At 43.4% G+C, this 25,212-nt stretch overlaps 1 protein-coding gene across 1 annotated transcript in view; it reads right to left on the bottom strand.

The window, feature by feature from the left end:
• The window catches only part of FRMD5 (FERM domain containing 5), a 38,672-nt gene extending 15,751 nt beyond the window's left edge, over nucleotides 1–22,921 (bottom strand). Inside the window, exons 1-2 of the mRNA XM_072148779.1 lie at nucleotides 22,742–22,921; nucleotides 6,817–6,921 (exon numbers count right to left, since the gene is read on the bottom strand). Of these exons, the coding sequence (XP_072004880.1) occupies nucleotides 6,817–6,921; nucleotides 22,742–22,846 (210 nt within the window). The 5' untranslated portion in view covers nucleotides 22,847–22,921. The remainder of the gene's footprint in view (nucleotides 1–6,816; nucleotides 6,922–22,741) is intronic.
• Nucleotides 22,922–25,212: the final 2,291 nt, after the last annotated feature.

Here is a 25,212-nt window from a genome sequence, read left to right as displayed (position 1 = left end):
ATCCCTTTTTGTGTATATCTTACAAGATTCTCTCCATAAAAAAGTTCAGCCTGTACTCAATCGCCATCCTAAGTACGGTCTGTTTTTCAAGAACGCAAAAAGAAAAGGTAGCTCAGGGCAGTGGAGATCAGATGTGAAAATATCAAGCAAGTCAGGAGATACTGGAACTACAGGCAGAAATCAATAGAACAGGAAATGAATAAAAAACACTAAAATCCCATGGAACATCAGCAAGGTTTGGCTACCTGCAGACGAATATATCTGCACCCCATTATAACTACATGTATAGGAGTGATTATTACAGAGGGGCATGCAGACAGTAATGCCTGAAATCCCCCTTTTATCCGCCGTAAGTGAGCAGGACGCGAGGCGTCACAGGAAGACATGAGTCCTGCTGCCTGGGGGTCCTGTGGCCCGTTGCTCCCGGGAAACTTTTACAGGTAAAGTATAATATGGGTGAACCTATAGGGTCTTATACTTATCCTTTTCAAGTTTAATGTGAGTGGCCATATTATGACATTGTACATTCTGCTACACACTGATGAATGTGCAGGGACCACCGATCACATGTGTTTCATTACAATAGATGCATAATCCTTTGAATTCCCAGTAGATAACCCGTTCCCCATGGGTAAACCCCTATAACTTCTACACAATAAAATATCAGGCAGCCGCTTCTAAAGCCAATTAGACAAAGGGCTGCAATGTCAGAGGCCTAGACGTACATAATATGGAAATGATCTTACATGTACTAGACAGACACACAAAGAATATTATTGTAGTAAGGAGCTTCAGTCTATAGGGGAGACATAGCAGAGCTGAGATGGTTTAGAGGCCAAGTGACCAAAGTAATTAAGGGAATGTGTAAAAGGAAGATTAGCGTAAATGTGATTATTAAGTTTGGTGGAAAGGCAGATTATGAGGTGACCCAATTACCATGTGTACACATATCAAAGTTCAACGGGGAGATCTCTTTGATGATCCTTTAATGCCCCTGCCTGTAACTACATTGGGGGCAAGGTCACACATTCATATTTTAACCCCTTAAGGACGGAGGGTTTTTCGCCTCATTTCTCGCTCTCCAACTTCAAAAGGGCTTATTTTGTGCGTAACAAATTTTACTTTCCCGTAATGTTATTTATTTTAACATGCCGTGTACTGCGAAGCTGAAAAGAAATTCCAAACGTGGAAAAATTGAAAAAAAACCGCACGTGCGTCATGTTCTTGTGGGCTCAGTTTTTACGACTTTCACTCTTCGCTTCAAATAACACGCCTACTTTATTCTTTGGTTCGGTGCGATCGCGGTGATACCAAATTTATATAGGTTTTATTGTGTTTTAATACATTTTCAAAAATTAAACGAATGTGTACAAAAAAGAAAAAAATTTTTTTGCCATCTTCTGACGCTAATAACTTTTTCATACTTTGGCGCACGGAAATGTGTGAGGGGTCATTTTTTGCGAAATGAAGCAACGTTTTCATTGCTACCATTTTGAGGTCTGTGCGACATTTTGATCATTTTTTATTTCATTTTTTATGTTATGTAAAAAGGTGTAAAAGTCGCATTTCGGACATTTGGGCGCCATTTCCCGCCTCGGAGGTCACCGCCGCCCATAACCGTTTTTATATTTTGATAGATCGGACATTTTGGGACGCGGCGATACCTAATATGTTTGTGATTTTTACTGTTTATTATGTTTTATATCAGTTCTAGGGAAAGGGGGGTGATTTGAATTTTTAATATTTTATTATTTTTTTTTATTTTTTAAACTTTTTTTTTTATTTTTTTTTTCACTATCTTTTAGACCATCTAGGGTACATTAACCCTAGATGGTCAGATCGCTGCTACCATATACTGCAATACTTCTGTATTGCAATATATGGCATTTTTGCAGCACATTCATTACAATGAGCCACTGGCTCATTGTAACGAATCTGCAGCTGCCATGTAGCCTCGTGTCAAGAGAAGACACGAGGCTACCATGGCAACCGATCGCCGCCCCCCGATGACGTTCGGGGTGTGGCGATCGAAAAAAAGATGGCGGCGCCCGCCGCGGCAAAGAAGGTGTTAATAGCCGCGATCGGTGCAAGCACCGACCGCGGTTATTAGCGGTGGGGGTTTTGTGCAAAATGCAAAAACCCCCACCTTTGTATGAAGAGGACTCAGCCCGTGAGCCCTCTTCATACATCCCTTATACCTCTGCGCCGTAGAGCTACGGCGCAGAGCGTTAAGGGGTTAAAGGAAACCTACCACTTGAAGTGGCAGGTTTCAGATGGAAATACCGAGCACCAGCCCAGGGTGAGCTGGTGCCGGAGCTTATTTTTGTTAATGTTTTAAACCGCGGTATCGCGGTTTAAAACACTTTTTAAACTTTATAGCCGGCGCAGTGAGGTACGCGCTCGGCGCTTACCATGCGCGCGGCTCTCCTTCACTTCCTATGTAGCCAGCTCACCCTGAGCTGGTGCTCGGTATTTGCTTCTACCACTTCAAGTGGTAGGTTTCCTTTAATGTGTTAATGTTTTGTTAACATATGCATTTGTTAATGCTTTGTCATAGAATGCGTTAACACTTGCATTTGTAAACACAATGTTGACAATGTAATTAGGCAATTCTCTTCAGCTGAAAACGCTTGTGTTAAACGCTAACAAAACGCAATGGGGGACATTTACTATGGCGTTTCCGCCAGTTTTGTGGCGCTCTCACCACATGTTCTGCTCTCCGACCTATTTATTAGCTGTCGGGGACAGAAAAAATGCCTTTTTCCGTCTGCTCCGACTCTTCTCCGAAAAGGGGCGTGGCTTTGGCGGAGTGGAAACTCAGACACATTTAATATGTGTCGCAGCCCTTTTTGGGCGGTGTAAACTGACGGAAAGTAGACCAAAAGAAAACTGGTCTAGCAGGGACTGTTGGACACATTTCTGGTGCTCGGGACAGATTTTGTCCCAGGGACAGAAAATAGTCTCGGCGCCAGAAATGTCTCTGCACAGCTCCACAATATTAAATGTGTGTCTTCTTACCGAGAGCAGGTCGGTAACAAAGCCAATGCAGACACCGACACTGTAAGTAAATGTCCCCCAATGTGCGAACGAAGTCTCAGATGAAGTTTTTGAAGCCAAAAGCAGGCATGGATCCCAATATTGAGAACATATCATTAAGAGAGCTTCTCCTCTTTTTTTATTGCATAGACATCAAAAACTTAATCTGAAAAATTAACGCACCTTGAGGACACATCAAGAGCAGGGAGACTGCAGGACTGGATCAAATTTGGTATAGGCATCAAAATATTATCAGGGTGCGTCCACAGGTGGTGTTAACGAATGCAATTTAAAATGCACCGCAATGGCTGAGAAGAGGAGATTTTCCTAATTACATGTCTGTCAACATTCTGTTAACACTATTTTAACATTTGTATGTTAACACATGTGCTTTGTAAATGCAATGTTGACAGCAATGTAATTGGGCAAATCTCCTCTTTTTGAAAATTAATCCTTCCAAAAATGAACTTCTTATCTATCCACTGTCCACTAACCGACCTAACCCTGACCTCTCCATTTCTGTGTCTGTGTCTGTGATATCACCATAACCCTGGGGCAACAGGCACGCTGTCTTGGGGTTGTGGTGGACTCCGACCTCTCCTTTGCACCGTATATTCAATCGGTTGTTCGCTCTTGCTGGATGTATCTTAAAAACATTTCTAGAATCCGGCCATTCATTACAATTGAAACCTATAAAACACTAATTGTGGCTCTGATTCACTCTTGACTAGAAGACTGTAACTCCCTACTGATAGGCCTTTCACTTACTAAACTCTTTCCTCTACAATCCATTCTCAATGCAGCAGCCAGGCTGGTCTTTCAGTCCACACGCTACACGGATGTCGCCAGTCACTACACTGGTTGCCAGTCTCCTTTCGAATACAGTTTAAATTAATCACCCTCATACACAAAGCTCTGCATACTGCTGCACCTCCCTAGCTCTCCTCTCTTATTTCACTCTATCGCTCAACTGGTGCTCTTCGATCCGCCAGTGATCTTAGATTAATATCCTCTTTAATTCGAACCTCTCTTTCATCCTTCACATCCTAAGGACTTCTCCAGAGATGCACCAATTCTCTGGAATGCCCTACCCTGTCTATCAGACTAATGCCCAACCCCCAAAGCTTCAAACGTGCTCTTAAAACCCATTTATTTAGGCAGGCCTATCACACTCGTTAACTGCATGCAACTTTAACTTTTTAATAACCAATTCTGGGTACTCCTCCCTGTCTGCCATCAGGAAAATGGTTCTCTGCAGTCCCACTGACTTTGTCTATAAGATGGTGGCTCATGGCTGGTTCAAGCAGCAGAATTTTTTATTTATTAATTTATTTTTATTCTATTCCCTTATAAAGAATGTCTTGACCATTTTACAAGCTCTTATACCTCTTGTGTCACCTCCAGATCCTCATAGACTGTAAGCTCTTGTGTCACCTCCAGATCCTCATAGACTGTAAGCTCTTGTGTCACCCCCTCATCCTCCTTATAGACTGTAAGCTCTTGTGTCACCCCCTTCTTCCTTATAGACTGTAAGCTCTTGTGTCACCCCCTCATACTCATAGACTGTAAGCTCTTGTGTCACCCCTCATCCTCATAGACTGTAAGCTCTTGTGTCACCCCTCATCCTCATAGACTGTAAGCTCTTGTGTCACCCCTCATCCTCATATACTGTAAGCTCTTGTGTCGCCCCTCATCCTCAGACTGTAAGCTCTTGTGTCACCCCTCATCCTCATAGACTGTAAGCTATTGTGTCGCCCCTCATCCTCAGACTGTAAGCTCTTGTGTCACCCCCTTCTTCCTTATAGACTGTAAGCTCTTGTGTCACCTCCTTCTTCCTTATAGACTGTAAGCTCTTGTGTCACCCCCACATACTCATAGACTGTAAGCTCTTGTGTCACCCCCTCATCCTCAGACTGTAAGCTCTTGCGAGCAGGACTCCCTCCTATTGTTCCATATGACTGTTATTACACCGTAATGTCTTATTTTATTTGTATATGTTCACTGTAAAGCACTACGGAGTATGATGGCACTATATAAATAAAGATTATTATTCTCAGCTGCTGTGATGCATTTGAAAACGAATGTGTTAACGCCACGTGTGAACTCACCCTCAGCCTCAGCGTGGGTTAATGGAAGTGCAGAGTGTCGGGCTGGCATATGAACAGATAGACTAATAAGGAAGCAACATTGTCACAGTGGACTGTATGAGACATCGGACATCAGAGAGTATAATGTAGATATGGAGGAATGTTATACATACTAGTACTATGGGGATGATTTATCAGAAGTGTCTGAGGTAAAACTCTTCCAGTTGCCCATGGAAACCAATCAGAGCTCAGCTTTCATTTTATAAATATCTGTGGTATCTATGGGCAACTAGAACAGCTCTTATAAATCTCCTGTACCTGTTAGGGTGATGCCAAACATGGCGTTTTGAACCCGGTTTTTGTCAGTTTTTAAGCATTTTGGATGGACTACTTAAAAACGGACCAAAACGGGTTCAAAACACAATGTGTGGCATCACCGCCACACGTGGCGCTTTGAATCCGTTTTTGGCCCATTTTAAAGCAAAACACATGCTTTTTGCTTAAAAACGCGCCAAAAACTGATTCAAAACGGGCTCAAAACGCCATGTGTGGAACCACCCTTAGGCTTTGTCTGCGCACGCAAATGCAGACAAAGTCGCGCCCACCGGGGCGGGCCTCGGGCCGAAACGCCTGCGATCGGGAACGAGCCGCCGGTGTTTTGTGTTAAATTAACGCAAAACACCGGCGGCTCGTTCCCGACCGCAGGCGTTTCCATAGAAACGGCGATGCGATCGGGCCCAGGCCCGCCCCGGTCGGCGCGACTTTGTCTGCATTTGTGTGCGCAGACAAAGCGCTACGTGTGGCGCCAGCCTTAGGGTGACACACATGGCGTTTTTGGCCCGTTTTTACTAAGTGCGTTTTCAGATCGTTAAAAACGCATGCGTTAAAAAACGCACCCGTTTTTCATTGCGCAATTTCGAAAAAACGGACAAAAACGCATGCGTTTTCAAAAAACGCATGCGTTTTTAAAAAACGTATGCGTTTTTTAAAGCATGCGTTTTTAACGATCTGAAAACGCACTTAGTAAAAACGGCCCAAAAACGGCCCAAAAACGCCATAGAAACGGCGATGCGATCGGGCCCAGGCCCGCCCCGGTCGGCGCGACTTTGTCTGCATTTGTGTGCGCAGACAAAGCGCTACGTGTGGCGCCAGCCTTAGGGTGACACACATGGCGTTTTTGGCCCGTTTTTACTAAGTGCGTTTTCAGATCGTTAAAAACGCATGCGTTAAAAAACGCACCCGTTTTTCATTGCGCAATTTCGAAAAAACGGACAAAAACACATGCGTTTTCAAAAAACGCATGCGTTTTTAAAAAACGTATGCGTTTTTTAAAGCATGCGTTTTTAACGATCTGAAAACGCACTTAGTAAAAACGGCCCAAAAACGGCCCAAAAACGCCATGTGTGTCTTCACCCTTAGGGAAATCGCAGGGCGCGCTCCCAGGCTCAGTTTTTTTTAGATGTTTTAGATGTCCAAACGAGAAGTGCAACGAAAAAAAGAGGAGGAGCAGCTTCTCTCAATGATAGGTTCTCAACAATTATGATCCACACCAACTTTTGGCTTCAAAAATTGCACCTGAAACTTGAACGTCTGAACCCACCCTAAAAGCCCTCAATTTCCAACGTAAATGTTTGGATGAATAAATATGGTCTTCAGTATAAAACAATACAGGAACAGATGTGCTTTCCCTTACCCTCTGCTTGTCGGGATCTACATATCGGATTCCAAAGTAATCTTTTTCCAACAGATTCAGGTGGTGGCAGAGGAGGTCAAACAGCTGCTGGCCTTTGGCATCTCTCTGCAGGACGAGACAGTAATAAGAAGTTATTATGACATTACACCTTTAAGAGCAACTTCACTAATGGTGTAGATTTTTCTTGTTTGCTTTTGCCCAACTTTCTATAGTCAGATGCAATATATATGCAAATATAAACATGTTGCAAATATACATTTTAATATATGGTGTTTTTATTAAAAAAAAAAAAAAAAAATCACAGCATGGCCATTTATTTCCAAATCCTTACCTATAGGATAAAAGAAATCTTGACCAAAACTCCTTGTGTAAAATATAAACAGCTTCCAAAACTTACTGGCAGTTTACAATGCGTTTGGCTGCTTAAAACCTGTTTATCTATTAAGATGATTGGGAAAAACTGACTAAAAACAGACCAAAAACGCCATGTGTGGCATCACCCTAAGTGAACAATGACTTTATTAAAAGGTGCTTATTTTACCCCTTAATGGGAACTTACAGTAAGCATATCTACTGCCGCTATGTCTATGTACTATATATTCTCCTGCTATGTACATACTGCTGGCATGTATGTGTACATGTATATACTGCTGCTATGTCTATGTGTATGCACTGTATATACTGCTGCTATGTCTATGTACTATATATTCTCCTGCTATGTATATACTGCTGCCATGTATGTGTACAGGTATATACTGCTGCTATTTCTATGTGTATGCACTATGTATACTGCTGCTATGTATATACTGCTGCCATGTATGTGTATATGTATATACTGCTGCTATGTGTATGTACTACTATACATACTGCTGCTATGTATGTATATACACCATATAATGCTGCTATGTCTATGTACTATATATACTGCTGCTATGTCTATGTACTATATATACTGCTGCTATATATGTGTATACACTATATACTGCTGCTATGTCTATGTACTATATATACTGCTGCTATATATGTGTATACACTATATACTGCTGCTATGTCTATGTACTATATATACTGCTGCTATATATGTGTATACACTATATACTGCTGCTATGTCTATGTGTATGCACTGTATATACTGCCGCTATGTCTATGTACTATATATTCTCCTGCTATGTACATACTGCTGGCATGTATGTGTACATGTATATACTGCTGCTATGTCTATGTGTATGCACTGTATATACTGCTGCTATGTCTATGTACTATATATTCTCCTGCTATGTATATACTGCTGCCATGTATGTGTACAGGTATATACTGCTGCTATTTCTATGTGTATGCACTATGTATACTGCTGCTATGTATATACTGCTGCCATGTATGTGTATATGTATATACTGCTGCTATGTGTATGTACTACTATACATACTGCTGCTGCTATGTATGTGTATACACCATATAATGCTGCTATGTCTATGTACTATATATACTGCTGCTATGTCTATGTACTATATATACTGCTGCTATATATGTGTATACACTATATACTGCTGCTATGTCTATGTACTATATATACTGCTGCTATATATGTGTATACACTATATACTGCTGCTATGTCTATGTACTATATACATTGCTGCTATGTATATACTGCTGCCATGTATATCTACATGTATATACTGCTGCTATGTCTATGTACTATACATACTGCTGCTATGTCTATGTACTATATATACTGCTGCTATGTGTATGTACTATATATACTGCTGCTATGTGGGTGTATGTATTTATATATTGCTCCTATGTGTCGCCTCCTCACACATTTGTCATGTGAATTTTTACTCTATATTCTCCATCCTGACAAATGCTCAGTGTAGGGGAAGCCTTTAACTCCCCCAGGCAAAGCTGTACCGTGCCTAATACTAAGTACGCTCCAGCTAAAACACGTCTTCTTACGCTCTGGAGGATTACTCCAGTAATGAAAAATAATGCAAGAGGAAAATATGAGCCGGGGCACCAGCATCTCACCCCGCGAGAGACTCCATTACTGGAGATCACTCACATACAGGGAGCTCCTCATTTACCGCTTGTTAGGAGTCAATTGTGACTTATAATTTGTCTTGTTGCCTTTTATATACACAGTATATATACTCAGGAGCCTCCGCTAATGAATTGCCTGGCAGAATGCAGAAATGCTAAGTACCTCATCCAAGCCAGGCCTACAGCATGAGGCTGGGACCAGCAGAGTCATGTGCTGAGCCCCCTATCAGACACGGCCACACTAATCGGACATTTAGATAGACAAGATAATCCTGTTATGTAGAAATTATCCATGAAATGAGAAAAATAAACATGAAACCGGTCTCCTAGGGTTGGATTTAAATGGCCTAAACATTTCAGAGGTGATCGCTTAAGAAGCAATAGGCTCAGGGGCAGGGGCGTAACTAGGAGAGGCTGGGCCCCATAGCAGATTTCTGCACGGGGCCCCCTTCCTCTTAAAATATATATATATATGGCAGGCACACGTCGGGCGCGCTGGAGAGGAGAGGTGAGCGCAGCTCACCCCTCCCCTCTCCATAGAGAATAGAGCCGCATGGCCGTTCTTACGGCCATAGATAGAGCACGCTCTATCTCTTTTGCTCGAAACAGTGAGTACTCATTGTGCTCACCGTACCAAGCCCCGGCGTATAGAAGCCTATGGGGGGAAGTATATCCGGCAGCAAATTTGCGGCCAGATATACGTCCCACATATGTTCTTGGGAAGATACCCCTATACAGACATGTTTATACAATTACACACATTTATACACTGATATATACACACCTTTATATACACACATAAAGTTCTACACTCGTATACTCGCACCCATATACATACAAGCATAGACCTATACACACACATTTATGCACTCATATACATTTATACACTAATACAGAGTGTATACAAACTCATACAGTATACACATTATATACATATAATACATATACAACACACACACATATATATATACAAACATACACACACATACAGTATACACTGACCATATATACACATACATGCAAGGTTAAAAAATACCATATACACCCATGCTGCATATACATACAGAATATACACACATACAGCAAATACACACACATTCAGTATATACAGCATACATACTTACCACATACAAAAACACACATCATATATATATATATATATATGCACATATATTTAAATGTGCACATATATATGCTTATATAAATATATGCATGTAAAAATACAGTATTTGCTTCAATGCATTTATACACAGTATATACATATACACATTATATATACAGTATATACACAGTAGATGCATATATACACATATACATAGGATTTACATATACACAGTATATATACAATATATACACATATACACAGTATGTATACAATATATACACATATACACAGTATATATACAATATATACACATATACACAGTATATATACAATATATACACATATACACAGTATATATACAATATATACACATATACACAGTATGTATACAATATATACACATATACACAGTATGTATACAATATATACACATATACACAGTATGTATACAATATATACACATATACACAGTATATATACAATATATACACATATACACAGTATATATACAATATATACACATATACACAGTATATATACAATATATACACATATACACAGTATATATACAATATATACACATATACACAGTATATATACAATATATACACATATACACAGTATATATACAATATATACACATATACACAGTATATATACAATATATACACATATACACAGTATATGCACATGTACACAGTATATGCATATAAATACATATTTACATACAGATAAATACATATATACATACAGATAAATACATCTGTATTTACTTACCTTTTAGGAAGTTTGGGGGCTGTATGGGTGTTCAGGTTGGTGTCCAGTGGCATTCAGACGGCGGGTGAGGGGGGGGGGGCGCGAGCGGGGGGGGGGCGGATGGGGCGAGCGGGGGGGGGGGGGCAGAGTGTCGATTGTGCGCGTCAGAGAGGTGGCTGGGGGGGGCGGGTCAGAGAGGTGGATGGGGGGGCGGGTCAGAGAGGTGGCTGGGGGGGCGGGTCAGAGAGGTGGCTGGGGGGGCGGGTCAGGGAGATGAGCAGGCAGGCGATCCCGGAAAGAGGTGGGTGGGCCAGGAGAGTTGTTTAGATGCACAGAGAGGGAGGGGCCCGGAGGCACGATCCGGCAGGCACCCGGCACAGCAGCCCCGGACCACTTACTCCAAGCGAGTGGCAAAGCACTGCAGGGAGCGTGCATCCCCGGGCCCCTGAACCTCACGGGCCCCATAGCAACCGCTACGGCTGCTACGGCGGTAGTTACGCCACTGGTCCGCAGTGATGTGTTAGTTTTATACCCCCATGAATCCTGGACAAGTTCTTTTACAAAAAACTCCAACACCAAAAGTGCTGATGTGATGCACTGAAAATTATGCGTTTTTCTAGGTTTTACATGCGTTTGGCTGGTTTGAATCTGTTTTTCTTCATTTCTGGAAGTGTAAGCAGCTGTGTAAGGGATTCAAACCAGCCAAACGCACTTAACGCATTTAAAAAACGCACTAAAAACGGTCTAAGAACTGTCCAAGTACGAACCGTGTGACAACACCCTGCGGGCTCATTCACACGAATGTAATATGGACAGATATGTGGCCGCATATCAGTCCCCATTGACGCCTATGACGCCCAGTCACTGTGTGGTGAGCACACGTTGTCTCACTGCACCGTGACCGTGCAAGACGAGATATAGGACATGTGCTATATTTCGCCGTGTTATAGTGCCAGCTCTGCTTGCTATGGCCCGGGAAAACATACGTGGTGTATATGTACCCTAAGGGTGAAGACACACATGGCGTTTTTGGGCCGTTTTTACTAAGTGCGTTTTCAGATCGTTAAAAACGCATGCGTTAAAAAACGCATCCGGTTTTTAAAAACGCATGCGTTAAAAAACGCATCCATTTTTTTGAAAACGCATGCGTTTTTGTCAGTTTTCCGAAATTGTGCAATGAAAAACGGACAAAAACGCATGCGTTTTCAAAAAACGGATGCGTTTTTTTAACGCATGCGTTTTCAACGATCTGAAAACACACTTAGTAAAAACGGCCCAAAAACGCCATGTGTGTCTTCACCCTAAGACATACAGTATTGCTTGTAAATTCAATGCAGAAATCTTTGGCGCAGCTTTACTATATATAGCGGGAGAAATGCTGGAATATGATAACGCTCTCATGTCCCGGCAGATGCAACAAGAGGCGTAAGCCCCTTAATGTATCCAGCGGGTGGAGTGAACAATGGCAAAACAACGCTAGGTCCAACCTGCAAAAGAGCGTTCACAGGTTTTTAAGAAGTGAAAGCCCTGTGCTCACCCTCTAAACCGACCGCCTCGCCCCCGCATGCCCACACTGCACACGAATCTGCCATCATTTCACTGTTTCTATGTAGAGGCAGTGATAACTTCCGCCATTAATGTCTATGGAGCAATGATCGTTCACAGCCGAGTACACACGTTGTACTGGTAAGTCAATTTTTGGAAATAAAATCTTCGATTAGAAAAGCATGATGAAAAAAACTCCTCTCTGGCGAGGTCGTGCCTCTCTCTCCTATCAGTTCCAGGCTTGGGGCTTGCAGGCCCTGGATTAAATTGAGCGGCTCTGATCTTATTGTGTGCTTGAGTGGGCTATAATCTCTTAGCAGGGAAAGGGGAGCGAGGAGTGAGCTGATGTGCGGTCTGCGGCTCTGCATTATACGCCGCACGTACAGCATATGCTGCCAACAGGGCTTATAGGTCAGGGGCTGGTGATCATATATAACCTCAGTAGTTGTATTGTGCATCTATTTCTGTAATATCTTATACTGCCATCGTTCATTTTTTATTTCTTGTCATTCATTTTTGTTTGCTTATATCAGTATATTTGGGGGTAAGCCCCATTGTATAGACCACAGAAATGAGGTGGCTGGTTTTGGACTGGACTTTGTAGAAGATAAACACCTTGATATCCCTTTCCAAAGGTCATGGTGTAAAAGCACATATGGTGCGATTTGGGATACTAAAGGTCCATATGATCTGGTGGTTTAGTGTCCCAAATTGCTCCATATCATCTATCCGGACTACATGGAGGAACAATTGTTGCCAAAGTAGGCTATGGGCGCCATATTAGCACAACTTGGGGCTCTTCCTACACCATCATCTTCTATACTGTTTGCTCAAATACTGTGCATATTTCCTACGTAATCTAGAAATATGAGGCATATTTGGTGTAATATAATGTTTGCTAATACTTGTAATGAGCTGATAGTGATCGTGGCAGCTCGGAGACTCTGTAGCAGTATGCGGCTATATCTTCATTTTTTCTGAGCATATTTACCCTTTAAAATAGCATTTGCTTTAGCACATACCCCCCAGAGATGCCGCACAAAAAGAAAGTGTCTGATGAAAGAACACAGATTTCTCATCAAGCCATTTAATTTCTTTATTCCCTGAGCTCCGGTTTACCAGAGTCTCTGCGTGTTCCAGCTATAGACTCCCCTCCTTCCCTCACAACGCTCTTAATAGAATTCACCCTGACTAATTCGTGTGATAACGCACAGGCACATGCCATCCTTATTATCACCGCATACCCCCTCCATCCGCACCTTCACACCCACCCTCTACACAAGGGAGTAAAATACATCTTCTGAAATAGAACTAGGTCCCTTTAATAAAGCATTGTGCACACACACCAGTATCCTACCAACTAAAACATTCAGGACATTGAGGGGGTGCATCCACACAATTAGTTTTTTAGATGCTGTTTTTGATGTCCAAACCAGGAGTGCAGTAAAAATGGAGGAGGAGCAGCTTCTCCCAATGATAATCCTCACACACTATGATCCACATCTGCTTTTGGCTTCAAAAACAGTATCTGAAAAACTGAATGTGTGGCTTGACCCTGAGGGTGATGGCATACATGGCGTCTTGAACCCGTTTTTAGTCCGTTTTTTTAAGCAATTCGTTAAAAAAACGCATACGTTTTTAGCAATCGCATGAGTTTTTTGCAATTGCATCCATTTTTTGACTGGTTTTAACAATGATCTTAATTAAAACGGGTCAAAAACGGATGCGTTTTCAAAAACTGCATGCGGTTTTTTACAAACTGCTTAAACACGGCCCCAAAACTGGTTCAAAATGCCACTTGTGCCGCCCACCTTAGGGTGAAGACACACATGGCGTTTTTGGGCCGTTTTTACTAAGTGCGTTTTCAGATCGTTAAAAATGCATGCGTTAAAAAACGCATCCGGTTTTTAAAAACGCAAAGTTTTTTGAAAACGCATGCGTTTTTGTCCGTTTTTCCAAAATTGCGCAATGAAAAACGGACAAAAACGCATGCGGTTTCAAAAAACGCATGCGTTTTTTAACGCATGCGTTTTTAACGATCTGAAAACGCACTAACTGAAAACGGCCCAAAAACGGCCTAAAAACGCCATGTGTGTCTTCACCCTTACGGGTAAATTCAGATGTCCAAAACTCCCCTTTTTTTAACAGATTAGCGACATTTTTAGACGTCAAGCATCTGCAAACTAATGACAAATTAGGCCTAACACTGAAAAAAATGAACATTAAAAAATGACAAAAAAAGGCGCAAAAAATAAAAAAAAATAAGTTTGATACTTTTTGTCATGAGACCCAACAACTAAGACAATAGCACATTACCACTAGTGTGCTCATACAGGAGCTGTACAATGTTTGTCAGTAAGAAATTAATTAGCTCTCGGATGAAATGAGAAATTCATTATCTCATCCCAGGTAACGTGTATCTTACAAGTGTTTGATGTGTCCCAGGTGAACCCTTCATTACTTTTACTACCTGGACTTGGTTTGATCAGACGTCCCAAATATAAGCACAGCAGATCCAATGGGCTGTACGCTGAATTGTTAGCCAACCTGACCCACTTTACCAAGACTATAAATATGCAATGAGTCTCATTTTAATTAGCTGATACCCGGTCACTTTTTACGGATGGGTGGGTGGCGCACATAGCGTGTTTACACTATATTTCCAATGTGTTAACATTGCATTTACATGAAGTTTACGTAAAAAACGGTGCAAATGCAGTGTAAACGTGAATGTGGCCTCAGGAAATCCATGCTTGGTACACATTCAATTTCTGTGTATGAGGTTGCGATCACATGTGGCGTTTGCAATGCGTTTTTCATGTGTTTTACACGTCACCATGCCTTTAGCTGGTTTGAAATGCCACAAGTGGCCGCACCGCTTCCTTGACATTGCTCCTCCCATTTGACTCATGAGGGCCCCCAGAGTGAGGAGACCCATTTCTCTGGGTGCTATATGAGGACGTTTGGTAATACGGATCCTAAACACGTACACACGCCATTCCTTGGAGTTAGGAGATGAGTCGCCCTATAAACTAGGAGAGGTCTGCTGATCACTAGTCATTAAGTCTTCTTTACAGTTTTACACATCTGTGAAATCCATGACATCAGCAAGAATTCACAGCTATACATATTCACAAAGCAAGTGGGAATGTATGGATGTGGAAGTGAAGTGTGTACAGCACAAGCTGCTTCCATATATAAATGATAGTGTATCCATCACCACAGCCCTAGCATTGTACGGTAAACCACACATTACAGATAAAACTGATAAATGAGCCTAACAATAATGGATTGCAAAGAGGATTTATAATGCTCTGGTCACAGATACTCTGACATAATGCACAAACCATGGGGCACATTTACTTACCTGGTCCATTTGCGTTACAGCGGCGGCTTCTCGGAAGAGAGTTCGGCTCTTCCGGCGATTCATGAAGGTCCTGCGCCCGATGTCCACCAGGTGGCGCTGCTGCGCCGAAGTCCGCCAAGGTGCCCCGGAGATCATCGTCTTCATCGTGGTGCATGTGAGTATGGCCCGTGCGTGCCACCAATTTTTTTTTTTTTAAATGCGGCGGTTTTTCCGAATCCGTCGGGTTACCGTTCGGCCACGCCCCCCCCCCCCCCATTTCCGTCGCGTGCATGCCAGCCGATGCGCAACAAACCGATCCCGTGCGCCAAAATCCTGGGGCAATTCAGGGAAAATCGGCGCAAATCGGAAATATTCAGGTAACACGTCGGGAAAAGGCGAATCGGGCCCTTAGTAAATGACCCCCCATGTCTTAATACTGCTACTACGCTTAAAGAGAACCTGTCAGATATGTTTTAAACTACTACGCTTAAAGGGAACCTGTCAGATATGTTTTAAACTACTAGCCCCTTCAGGTAGGGTATGAAAGGTCCTTTTTGGAATTTCCTGATTTATGATATCAAATCTCTGCCAAAGCCATGTGAAAATTAGCAGATATTAGTCAAGATGAGAGGCTGCAGGGGGAGTGTCACTTCAGACGCCTTTTAATAGTACCTAGAAACATGCTGTTTCATAGTAAAGATAAAGGGCCTATGATTGCATCTAACCTGGCATAGTTTTGCATAAAAACCAGCAAATGAAAGTTTGCTGGTTTTTCAAAAGAAAGGCTTCCAGATCTATAGAACCGGAGATACGGGCAATAAAAGAGAAAGGCAACCATTGGATTTTCATCTGTAGCCCACATTTCCTACTGAGGGTAATGCCACACATGGTGCTTTGAACCTGTTTTTGATCCATTCTTAAGCAGTCCGTTAAAAACCGCATGCGTTAAAAAACCGCATCCGTTTTTTAACAGGTTTTACCAATTATCTTGATTGAAAATGGCCAAAAACGCATGCATTTTTTAACAGACTGCTTAAAAACGGGCCAAAAACGGGTTCAAAACCCCATAACTCTCTGTAGATCACAGAACAATAAGCCTGATGTGACCTGAAAGATGATATTCTTATCTTTAATATGACATCATGAGCATGTTTCAAGGTACTATAGAAATGAAGACAGGGCATCTGAAATGACACTCCCCCCGGCAGCCTCTAAAACTTGACTCATTTCAGCTAAAATATGACTCTAATTTTCACATGACTGTGGAGGAGATTTTTTTTATAGGTAAATGGAGAGAGAGTTCTATAAATTTCTACAAAAAGGACATTTCTTGCCCTACCTGAGGGGGCTGATTTATGGGGTAATACCCGGACGACAGGTTCCCTATAAGATAAAGGATACTAGTAGAAAACAAAAAGAAACAAATATCAGGCTACATTCACTTTCTGCAGTGCACAGTGGGTATTTACCAGCCACATAGCAAAGAGGGTAATATAATTGTACTGACAACATGTAGCCTCTTTTAACCACAGAATAGACATTTCCTATGCATTTTGTAATTTATGGTTCATCTTCAGTTGAGAAGATCACTTGTTGGGAAACCTGCCCGCACTGATGACCTGTTCACACTAATGTCATGGCTTTTACATTGTGACAATCTGTTTTCAGGCAGATAACAGCAAACCCTTCACAGACCCTGCAGACTTCAATGGGCTCTGTATATGTCACAGCAGGATAAGCTCTACAGATGGCTTTATTTCTGTTATTAGACAGGCCATTAAAAGCCCCTCTTATTAACCCCTTAGGAACCCTGCCACAAATCTTATATTATTGCAGTTTGTAGTTTGCGCTGAAGAGTTCAGTCGCTAGAATATTTCACTATCACAAGTCATAGAAATCTTATGGTTGTCTGCAGATCCCGATATTATAAAGAAGAAATGTCAAGGAGCAAGAACTCAACCCAAGTCACAAAGCAGAAGAGCCAAGGCTGGTCATACACTTGTGGCCAGCAGCTATTCCTCCCAGTCCCCCAATCACCTGCAAGCACAGCTCAGCCAAGGATGCACATGTCCTCAGTAGGTAGAGGGGTGTAAGTTGTCAGACGCTTCAGATCACAACGTGTCCCCCTTTTTATCTCCAATAGTAGACATTGTCCTCGTGGCTCAAGATCTGTTAATAAAGCTGCATTCACATTTTATGGATCCGTTCAGCGTATACACCAGGAACGCTCCTTGAATATACACAATGTAAACATACACATAAACTGGCAGATGGAGGCATTCTTATAGCCTCAGTCCCATGCTGCAAGAAACACAGGATGGAAATACGTAGAAATGTATTACACCCTCCCCCAGCCTCCACTGAGCATACGGAGGTCCCCGGTCATGTCAGCATCCATATAAGGACAGTGACATAACTGGGTTAAACATCCTCAACATTGGCAGCACCTAATCACTGGCGTATGCCGATGTTTACTCCTCTTCCCTCTTTCAGGGGGAACAGCTAAACCGGAGGCCACATACAATGAGATATGTCCTAGTCCTCCGTTGTAAGGATATAGCAGTAATCCGTCACATGCATCCTTACAATGTGATGTGAACACAGCTCTATTGGGGAAAAGTCTTAGGTCAGCAGAACCCAACTGTGGTTTTTCTATGAATCGTGGATGGTGTGTCAGGTGGATTAAACGGACCAACTAAAGTTCAGAGGAGGGGACTCCATGCATCATAGTGATCTAGGATTTAAGGAGTCCCTTATTCCCCTGTGATAACAGCAGGGTAGAAGGGTCTCCTAGTGTCAGATATCACTCTGATGAATAGAGTCCCATCCTACACACTGTGGACGGTCCAGACTCTTTGTCTTATATATACGTAATTTTATGGCAATATATAAATAACTGATAAATCACTATGATGCATGGAGTCCCTTCCTTCGCACTGCGGCTGGTCCGCGAATTACAGGCCGCACACTGAGCGGATTCTCCATGCATCATAGTGATATATGATTAATTCCCCCGTGATAACAGCAAGGAAAAAGGGTCTCCTTCTCTCATATATCACTATGATGCATGGAGTCCCTTCCTCCGCACTGTGGTCTGTGGAATCTACCCGGCATGTGGCCTGTGATTCCTGGTTGTGTACAGCCCGCATTACTAAAAGTGTACATGGTATCCATATACTTCTGGAACCAGATAATTAAGGAAACACAAGGAGCGTGAATTGTGGAGCAGTCAGATCATAATACTGCACATGGTATGAGAAATCCTCTCATAGAGCTCATTGTCCCCATTATCATGTCCGACTAGACAGAATACTGAGCATTTACCAGCCACAAAGACTTATTCACTCACTAGAGACGCCACAAGGAGAAAAGTGTTTTGTGCAGAAGACAAAGTGGTCTCAGTCAAGGGCCGTCAATGCTGAGAGATGGGCGTAATTCTGATATAACTACAGACGCGTCCAGAGATACGGAACACTATAGTGTTCTATATAAAGCTAAAAGACAATAATCATTTCAGGTTTGAAATTTGAGGAGTCCACGTTCCCCTTTTCCTTGTTTTTTTCTTTTAGTCTCATTTTTGGTGACTAAAACTAAAAGTGAAGAAGTTTCTTTTAGATAATGAGAAACTTGAGAGTTACCCTTAAATTAGAGAGTTATGCGGGGAGATTTATCAGACGTGTCAGCTTTAGTTTACCCACAGCTGGTTATAAAATTAAAGCTGAGCTGTGATTGGTTTCCACCGGCAAGTTGTACAGTTTTACCTCAGACATTTTTGATAAATCTCCCCCATGCTGGGGCAAGTGAAATAATTTGTGTCAGGTAGTGACTTGTGAGCTCCAGTCTACTGAGGGCTCCAGAAAAAAAAAACAGGATCTATCGCCACCTATAAAATCCTGTCATGAGGGTATTTCCCTGTACTCAAAGTCCTGCTACAATACTGGAATCTAAATCGATATTTCACAGTGCTGCTGCTACTCACATATACATAGGTATAGTTACACAGTGCAGAACTGTTCGTAGTTCTCACTATAAATGATGATTTACACAGCTGCAGGCAGAAGCGTTTCTGTGATGCCTGGGGAACTCGTGCCAACACGATTGTAAAAGGTTGCAGCAGCAGGAAGTGGAGGCTTTTTGTTAGAGATATTCCAAATCATATAATCAAATGAGGAAAAACTCTCCATGCAGAATAAGCTTCAGGTTGTGCAATGTAACTACTCACACCTACTATTCACAATGAGTATCACAGACTCGGCAATGCGTGACTGTACGCAGGAATAGACGTCCTTTGTGTGTCTGATAAATAACCATAAGCAAAGTATATAATGTACAACGGATCAAATGTCCTGCAACATAAAGCTTCCTGTACGACTTCAAATCACATAAATCAATTAATTGCTCCACAAGTCAATAGAGAGAAAAATAATAGCAGTGGTTTTTTTCACATAATTCATCATGGGTTACATTTCTGTACTTGCCGTTCTGCCTATGACATCTATAGGTCTGGAGAATTTAAATTCCCTTTCCTAGGGGTAGCTGCTGATTTTAGAATCATCAGTCTATGTAAACAGAGCATCATCCTATAATAAAGTATACAGCATACTATGAAATATCTAAATATTCCAACTCATAATAAGTAAAGAATCACAAAAACAAACATAATCACTGACATTATTTAAGTTGTTAAAGAATTCTCATAGATTGTAAGCTCTTGTTCTTATCGTTTCATCTTCCCATGTTATTACTCTGCAGAATATGATGGCGCTATATAAAGATTTATTATACAACTCATATATCCGGTTGGAAAATTTCGGCTGTGGTTGGCCAAAAATCTGAGTTTATGGTCAATGTAAGTCCTGATCGGATGTTATAGCTACATATATTTGTATATATGAACAATAACACCATACATAGATCAGTCATCCACCAAACCTAGCCATCACAATTAGTGGTTACACAATGGCCCCAGTTCCAAAAGTCCACAGCCTTGGGCTAATTCTTGACCTTGCTTCATCTTTTAAGCCCCACATCCAGGCCCTCTCTACAACTAGAACATTGCTCCCCCACCGCAACAACATCGCTCCCACACCGCAGCAACGGCGCTCCTCCACCACAAGAACAGCGCTCCCCCACCACGACAACATCGCTCCCCACCGCAACAACATCGCTCCCACACCGCAGCAACGGCGCTCCTCCACCACAAGAACAGCGCTCCCACCACGACAACATCGCTCCTTCACCACGAAAACATCGCTCCCCCATCGCAGCAACGGCGCTTCTCCACCACGACAACATCGCTCCCCCACCGCGACAACATCGCTCCCCCACCACAAGAACGGCGCTCCTCCACCACAAGAACATCGCTCCCCCACCACAAGAAAATTGCTCCTGCACCACAAGAATATCGCTCCCCCACCACAAGAACAGTGCTCCCCCACCACAAGAACAGCGCTCCTCCACCACGACAACATCGCTCCCCCACCACGACAACATCGCTCCCCCACCACGACAACACCGCTCCCCCACCACGACAACACCGCTCCCCCACCAAAAGAATAGCGCCCCCCCACCACAAGAACAGCACTCCCCCACCACGACAACATCACTCCCCCACCACAAAAACAGCGCTCCCCCGCCACAAGAACAGCGCTCCCCCGCCACAAGAACAGCGCTCCCCCACCACAAGAACAGCGCTCCCCCACCACAAGAACAGCGCTCCCCCACCACAAGGACATCGCTCCCCCACCACAAGGACATCGCTCCCCCACCACAAGGACATCGCTCCCCCACCACAAGGACATCGCTCCTCCACCGCAACAACATTGCTCCCACACCGCAACAACATTGCTCCCCCACCAAAAGAACGGCGCTCCTCCAGCACAAGAACAGCGCTCCCCCACCACGACAACATTGCTCCCCCATTACGACAACATTGCACCCCCATTACGACAACATTGCACCCCCACCACGACAACACCGCTCCTCCACCACAAGAACATCGCTCCTCCACCACAACAATAGCGCTCCTCCACCACAACAATAGCGCTCCTCCAATTCTTCCCCACCCCAGATTCTACAGAATTTCTAATCCATGCCCTCATCATCTACCGCTTGGACTACTCTAACATTCTTCTCTATGGTCTCCCAGCGAAGTCTCTAAAACCCCACCAATCCATCCTTAACTCTGATGCCCTCCTAATCCATATCTCTCCTCACCTCTCTTCTGCCTCTCCTTTCTGACAGTCTCTCCAATGGTTATTATCCATTGCACAACAAATTCTATATAAAATATTAGCCATGACAGAACAGTTTAACCTGCCCCCCTACATATATCTCTGACCTAGTCAGCGAATACTGTCCTACACGTGATCTCTAATCGTTACAAGACTTTTAGCTTTGCTATCCCACAATCACAACCATCTCCTGGGCTTCTCCTGTCCATCCACCATAACTTGGACCTCTCATCAAACTGTGCAGCACCTCACAAGCCTCTAAATGTAACTTAAAAACCCCATTTATCTAGGATCACGCAATATCTGCACTGCTATGCCCCTCACCTAATTTCTCCATCCCTCCCCCATTGTAGATTGTAAGCCCTCAGGGGCAGGGTCCTCCTTTTATTTGTTCCTGATCTTGTACTTGCATTTGTTCTTGTCTTAGTTTAATGAATGTGAACCCCTTCTTGTATGTACAGAGCCATGGAATTATTCCGCTCTATAAATAATAATAATTTCGGGTGCTAATAATGCGATGGCGCTATACCAGGAAGTAGTTACATGTAAAAATGTGTAAGTTTAAGATCTCAATGGAGAAATAAGCAAAGGCACAAAGTGAAATGATGCATCCCCCCCTCTTCCCCAATATGGAATACAGGGGTGGGGTGTACATCTGCCAAAATGCTGCCCTGTGCCAATAGATGTGGGCACTGCCTAGGGCAATACTGTTGGCATGCATGGTGCCCACCTGGGTATGAAGGGGCAGACGGAGCCATACATGTGTCCGTACATACATGGATAAGTGAGATAAGTGCGGGCAGCATGGCACAGCACGGGGCATTGTGTGCCAGGCCCGCTCGTGCCCTGCCTGTCCTTCGTGTCCCCCCGGCCACCATCCAGTCCCCTGCTCCCTCCTGTCACCTGCACGTTACACGTATACTCCGAGTCGTCCAGCAGCCGCACGGTGCACACACACGGCAGGTCCAGACTGCGGTTGCTTCCGCTCATCAGGCGACTTAACATCATCCCGAAACCGGGCACACAACGGGTACACACCCGCTCCGGGTCACAGTGCGCCCGCCGGGCTGTGCTGCAGACACAGCCCGCCTCTACAATCTAGCCGACCAATCGGAGCAGCGGAAAAAGTGACTGATGGCACGGTGGCCAATAGGACAATAGAATCGGGAAAGAAAGAAGCACTCTCCGCTAATTGGTGATAGGGGTGGTCAGGGGGGCGTGGTTTAGCATCCCCATCATCATCGCTACAATAATTGTTGGTACCCAGAGAGGAGGGTGACACTGAGCTGTGTGTATGCGGCCAGCACAGCATGGATACAGTACACAGCTATGGATAACACACGTGTGTGCTAGGATGTTTGCAGCATTACAGTAAAACGAAATACAGGAGTGGGGCAGAATTTAGGTCTGGAGACCTCCACCAACTATACAGTCTCTGGGGCTTTTTTTGAGGTGAAAAGTTAATCTTTTTCAACCTCTCTCTCCCCAAGCACCTCCCCAAGAAATTAAGAATAATGACAAAATGCTGCCCCCTGCAGTCAGGGGTGGGTATTGTCTTACAAAAAGGGTGGGATTCAGGCTCCCTATTTGGGGGCTAGAAGATGGTCATGTGAAAAAATGATCCCTACTATAATAAAAAAGTATAATATTTTAAACAGTCTTTATATTAATATAATATTTATATTAGGGTTTTGGTATCTAAAAGCAATTTAATTTACATTTTGAAACTTTATACTATGGTCTTAGCTGCTCTGACCCCATGGTCTCAAGTCCTTCAGAGCCTGTCAGCAATCAAGACCACGTGGTCTCAGTGTAGAGAGATATAGAGTGCACAGCACACCTTCAGTGCTGCCAGAGAAACCAATCGCAGGAACTGAGTTAGGGGACTCTAATCCAGAGCTGCAGCTTCCACAGCTTCATTTAAATTATCCCAGCATGCATCTACTACCGGGCTGGTGCTTTATTCCAGAGGACTCATATCCACAACCACTCCAGTACCAGAATCCAGATCTGCTGTTTGACCCTTTAGGCCCTTTGCCTGCTACCCGTTGTTCAATAAAGAACCGTGAATTGATTTGCACAACGTTGCCTCCGTCTGTTCCCTGGATAAGGCTGTCTACTACCACGGGCTTCCCCATCCAATACCCAGTGACCAATCGTACAGACACTCAGGGGTTGCCCAGGGAGAATCAGTACATCAGCCTCTCCCTCCATATTTCTTGCATACATAAAATACTGGTACTCCAGGGCTCACTTTTCTTGCCAGGCCTGTGACTGAAGTCCCAGTTTTAGTCCCCTGATGGAAGCTCTAAATGCCATGACTGCAGCCAACACAGTATAATGCTGAGTTCTATTTGCTTTATGCACATTGCGTGCTGACTATATAATACTGATAAACTTTAGAATGCCGTTACATATAATAAGAAATACAATGGACTTCAGGTCTTAGATGGATTGGGATTCCACAAATTCTTTAGCACAGTCACACTAACCCCCCTGATGACGGCCCTGGAGATCAGGGTCAGGGTTAAATGCAGTGAGTGGATTGAGAAATTGACTGGTGGATGTTGTGGACTGGATTGTGTGGTGTAGCTTCTCTCAGAAGCTAGAACTGATTACATACTTTTTCTCCAGAACTTGTCTACTAAAGCTGCTGAAGCTTCCTCCCCTGCCTTGTCCCATTTCTCCCTGGGCTCCTGTAGAAATAACTAAAAGCTGGGATGCAGGTCGGGAAGGGAGTTGGCTTTCATGCCTCCCAACCATCCCGTATCTAGAGGGACAGTCCCGGTTTCTGGGACGGTTGGGAGGTAGCGGAACATTAATTCTACGGGCGCCGACAGAGCTGATAACAGTGATAATGCAGAGAGCCAGCAGTATCCCTGTGCCTTTACTTCTGCTGTATGCAGCACAGTCAGCAGGCATCATGTGATGATGTCATCTCCTGTCGGCTTCAGAACTACATATAGCTGAAGGAGGAAAGAGAAAATCTGTTTGGGGACAACAAGGAAAGGGGAGTATCTTTAATATTATTATATTACTGAGGGGGTCATCATAAGAGGGTGGGCTGCTTGGGGGAGTTAAAAAAGTGGGAAATGCTGGGGGGGCAAAATAAGAGGGGGAGGTGTTGAGTGGTCATAATACGAGGGAGCACGACTTGTGGGGGCACAAGAAAGGGACCTGCTGGGGGATCAAACTAAGAGGGGCCACAATAAAAGGGGGAATTACCCCGTACACCCTGTTCCCTAACACACCCAACACAGTGTGCAGGTCTGAGAAGCCAGGGAACTGACGGGAAGGGAGAGATTTATGCATAATGAATCTCCCCCATCGTGTTAGCATTGTGTTTTTACAATCATTAATAATGATGTCTTTTG

The sequence above is a fragment of the Engystomops pustulosus genome, chromosome 4, assembly GCF_040894005.1.
Source record: "Engystomops pustulosus chromosome 4, aEngPut4.maternal, whole genome shotgun sequence".
Taxonomy (NCBI): Eukaryota; Metazoa; Chordata; class Amphibia; order Anura; family Leptodactylidae; genus Engystomops; species Engystomops pustulosus.
Note: the sequence above shows the minus strand (reverse complement) of the source record. Positions and strands in the feature narration are given on the sequence as shown.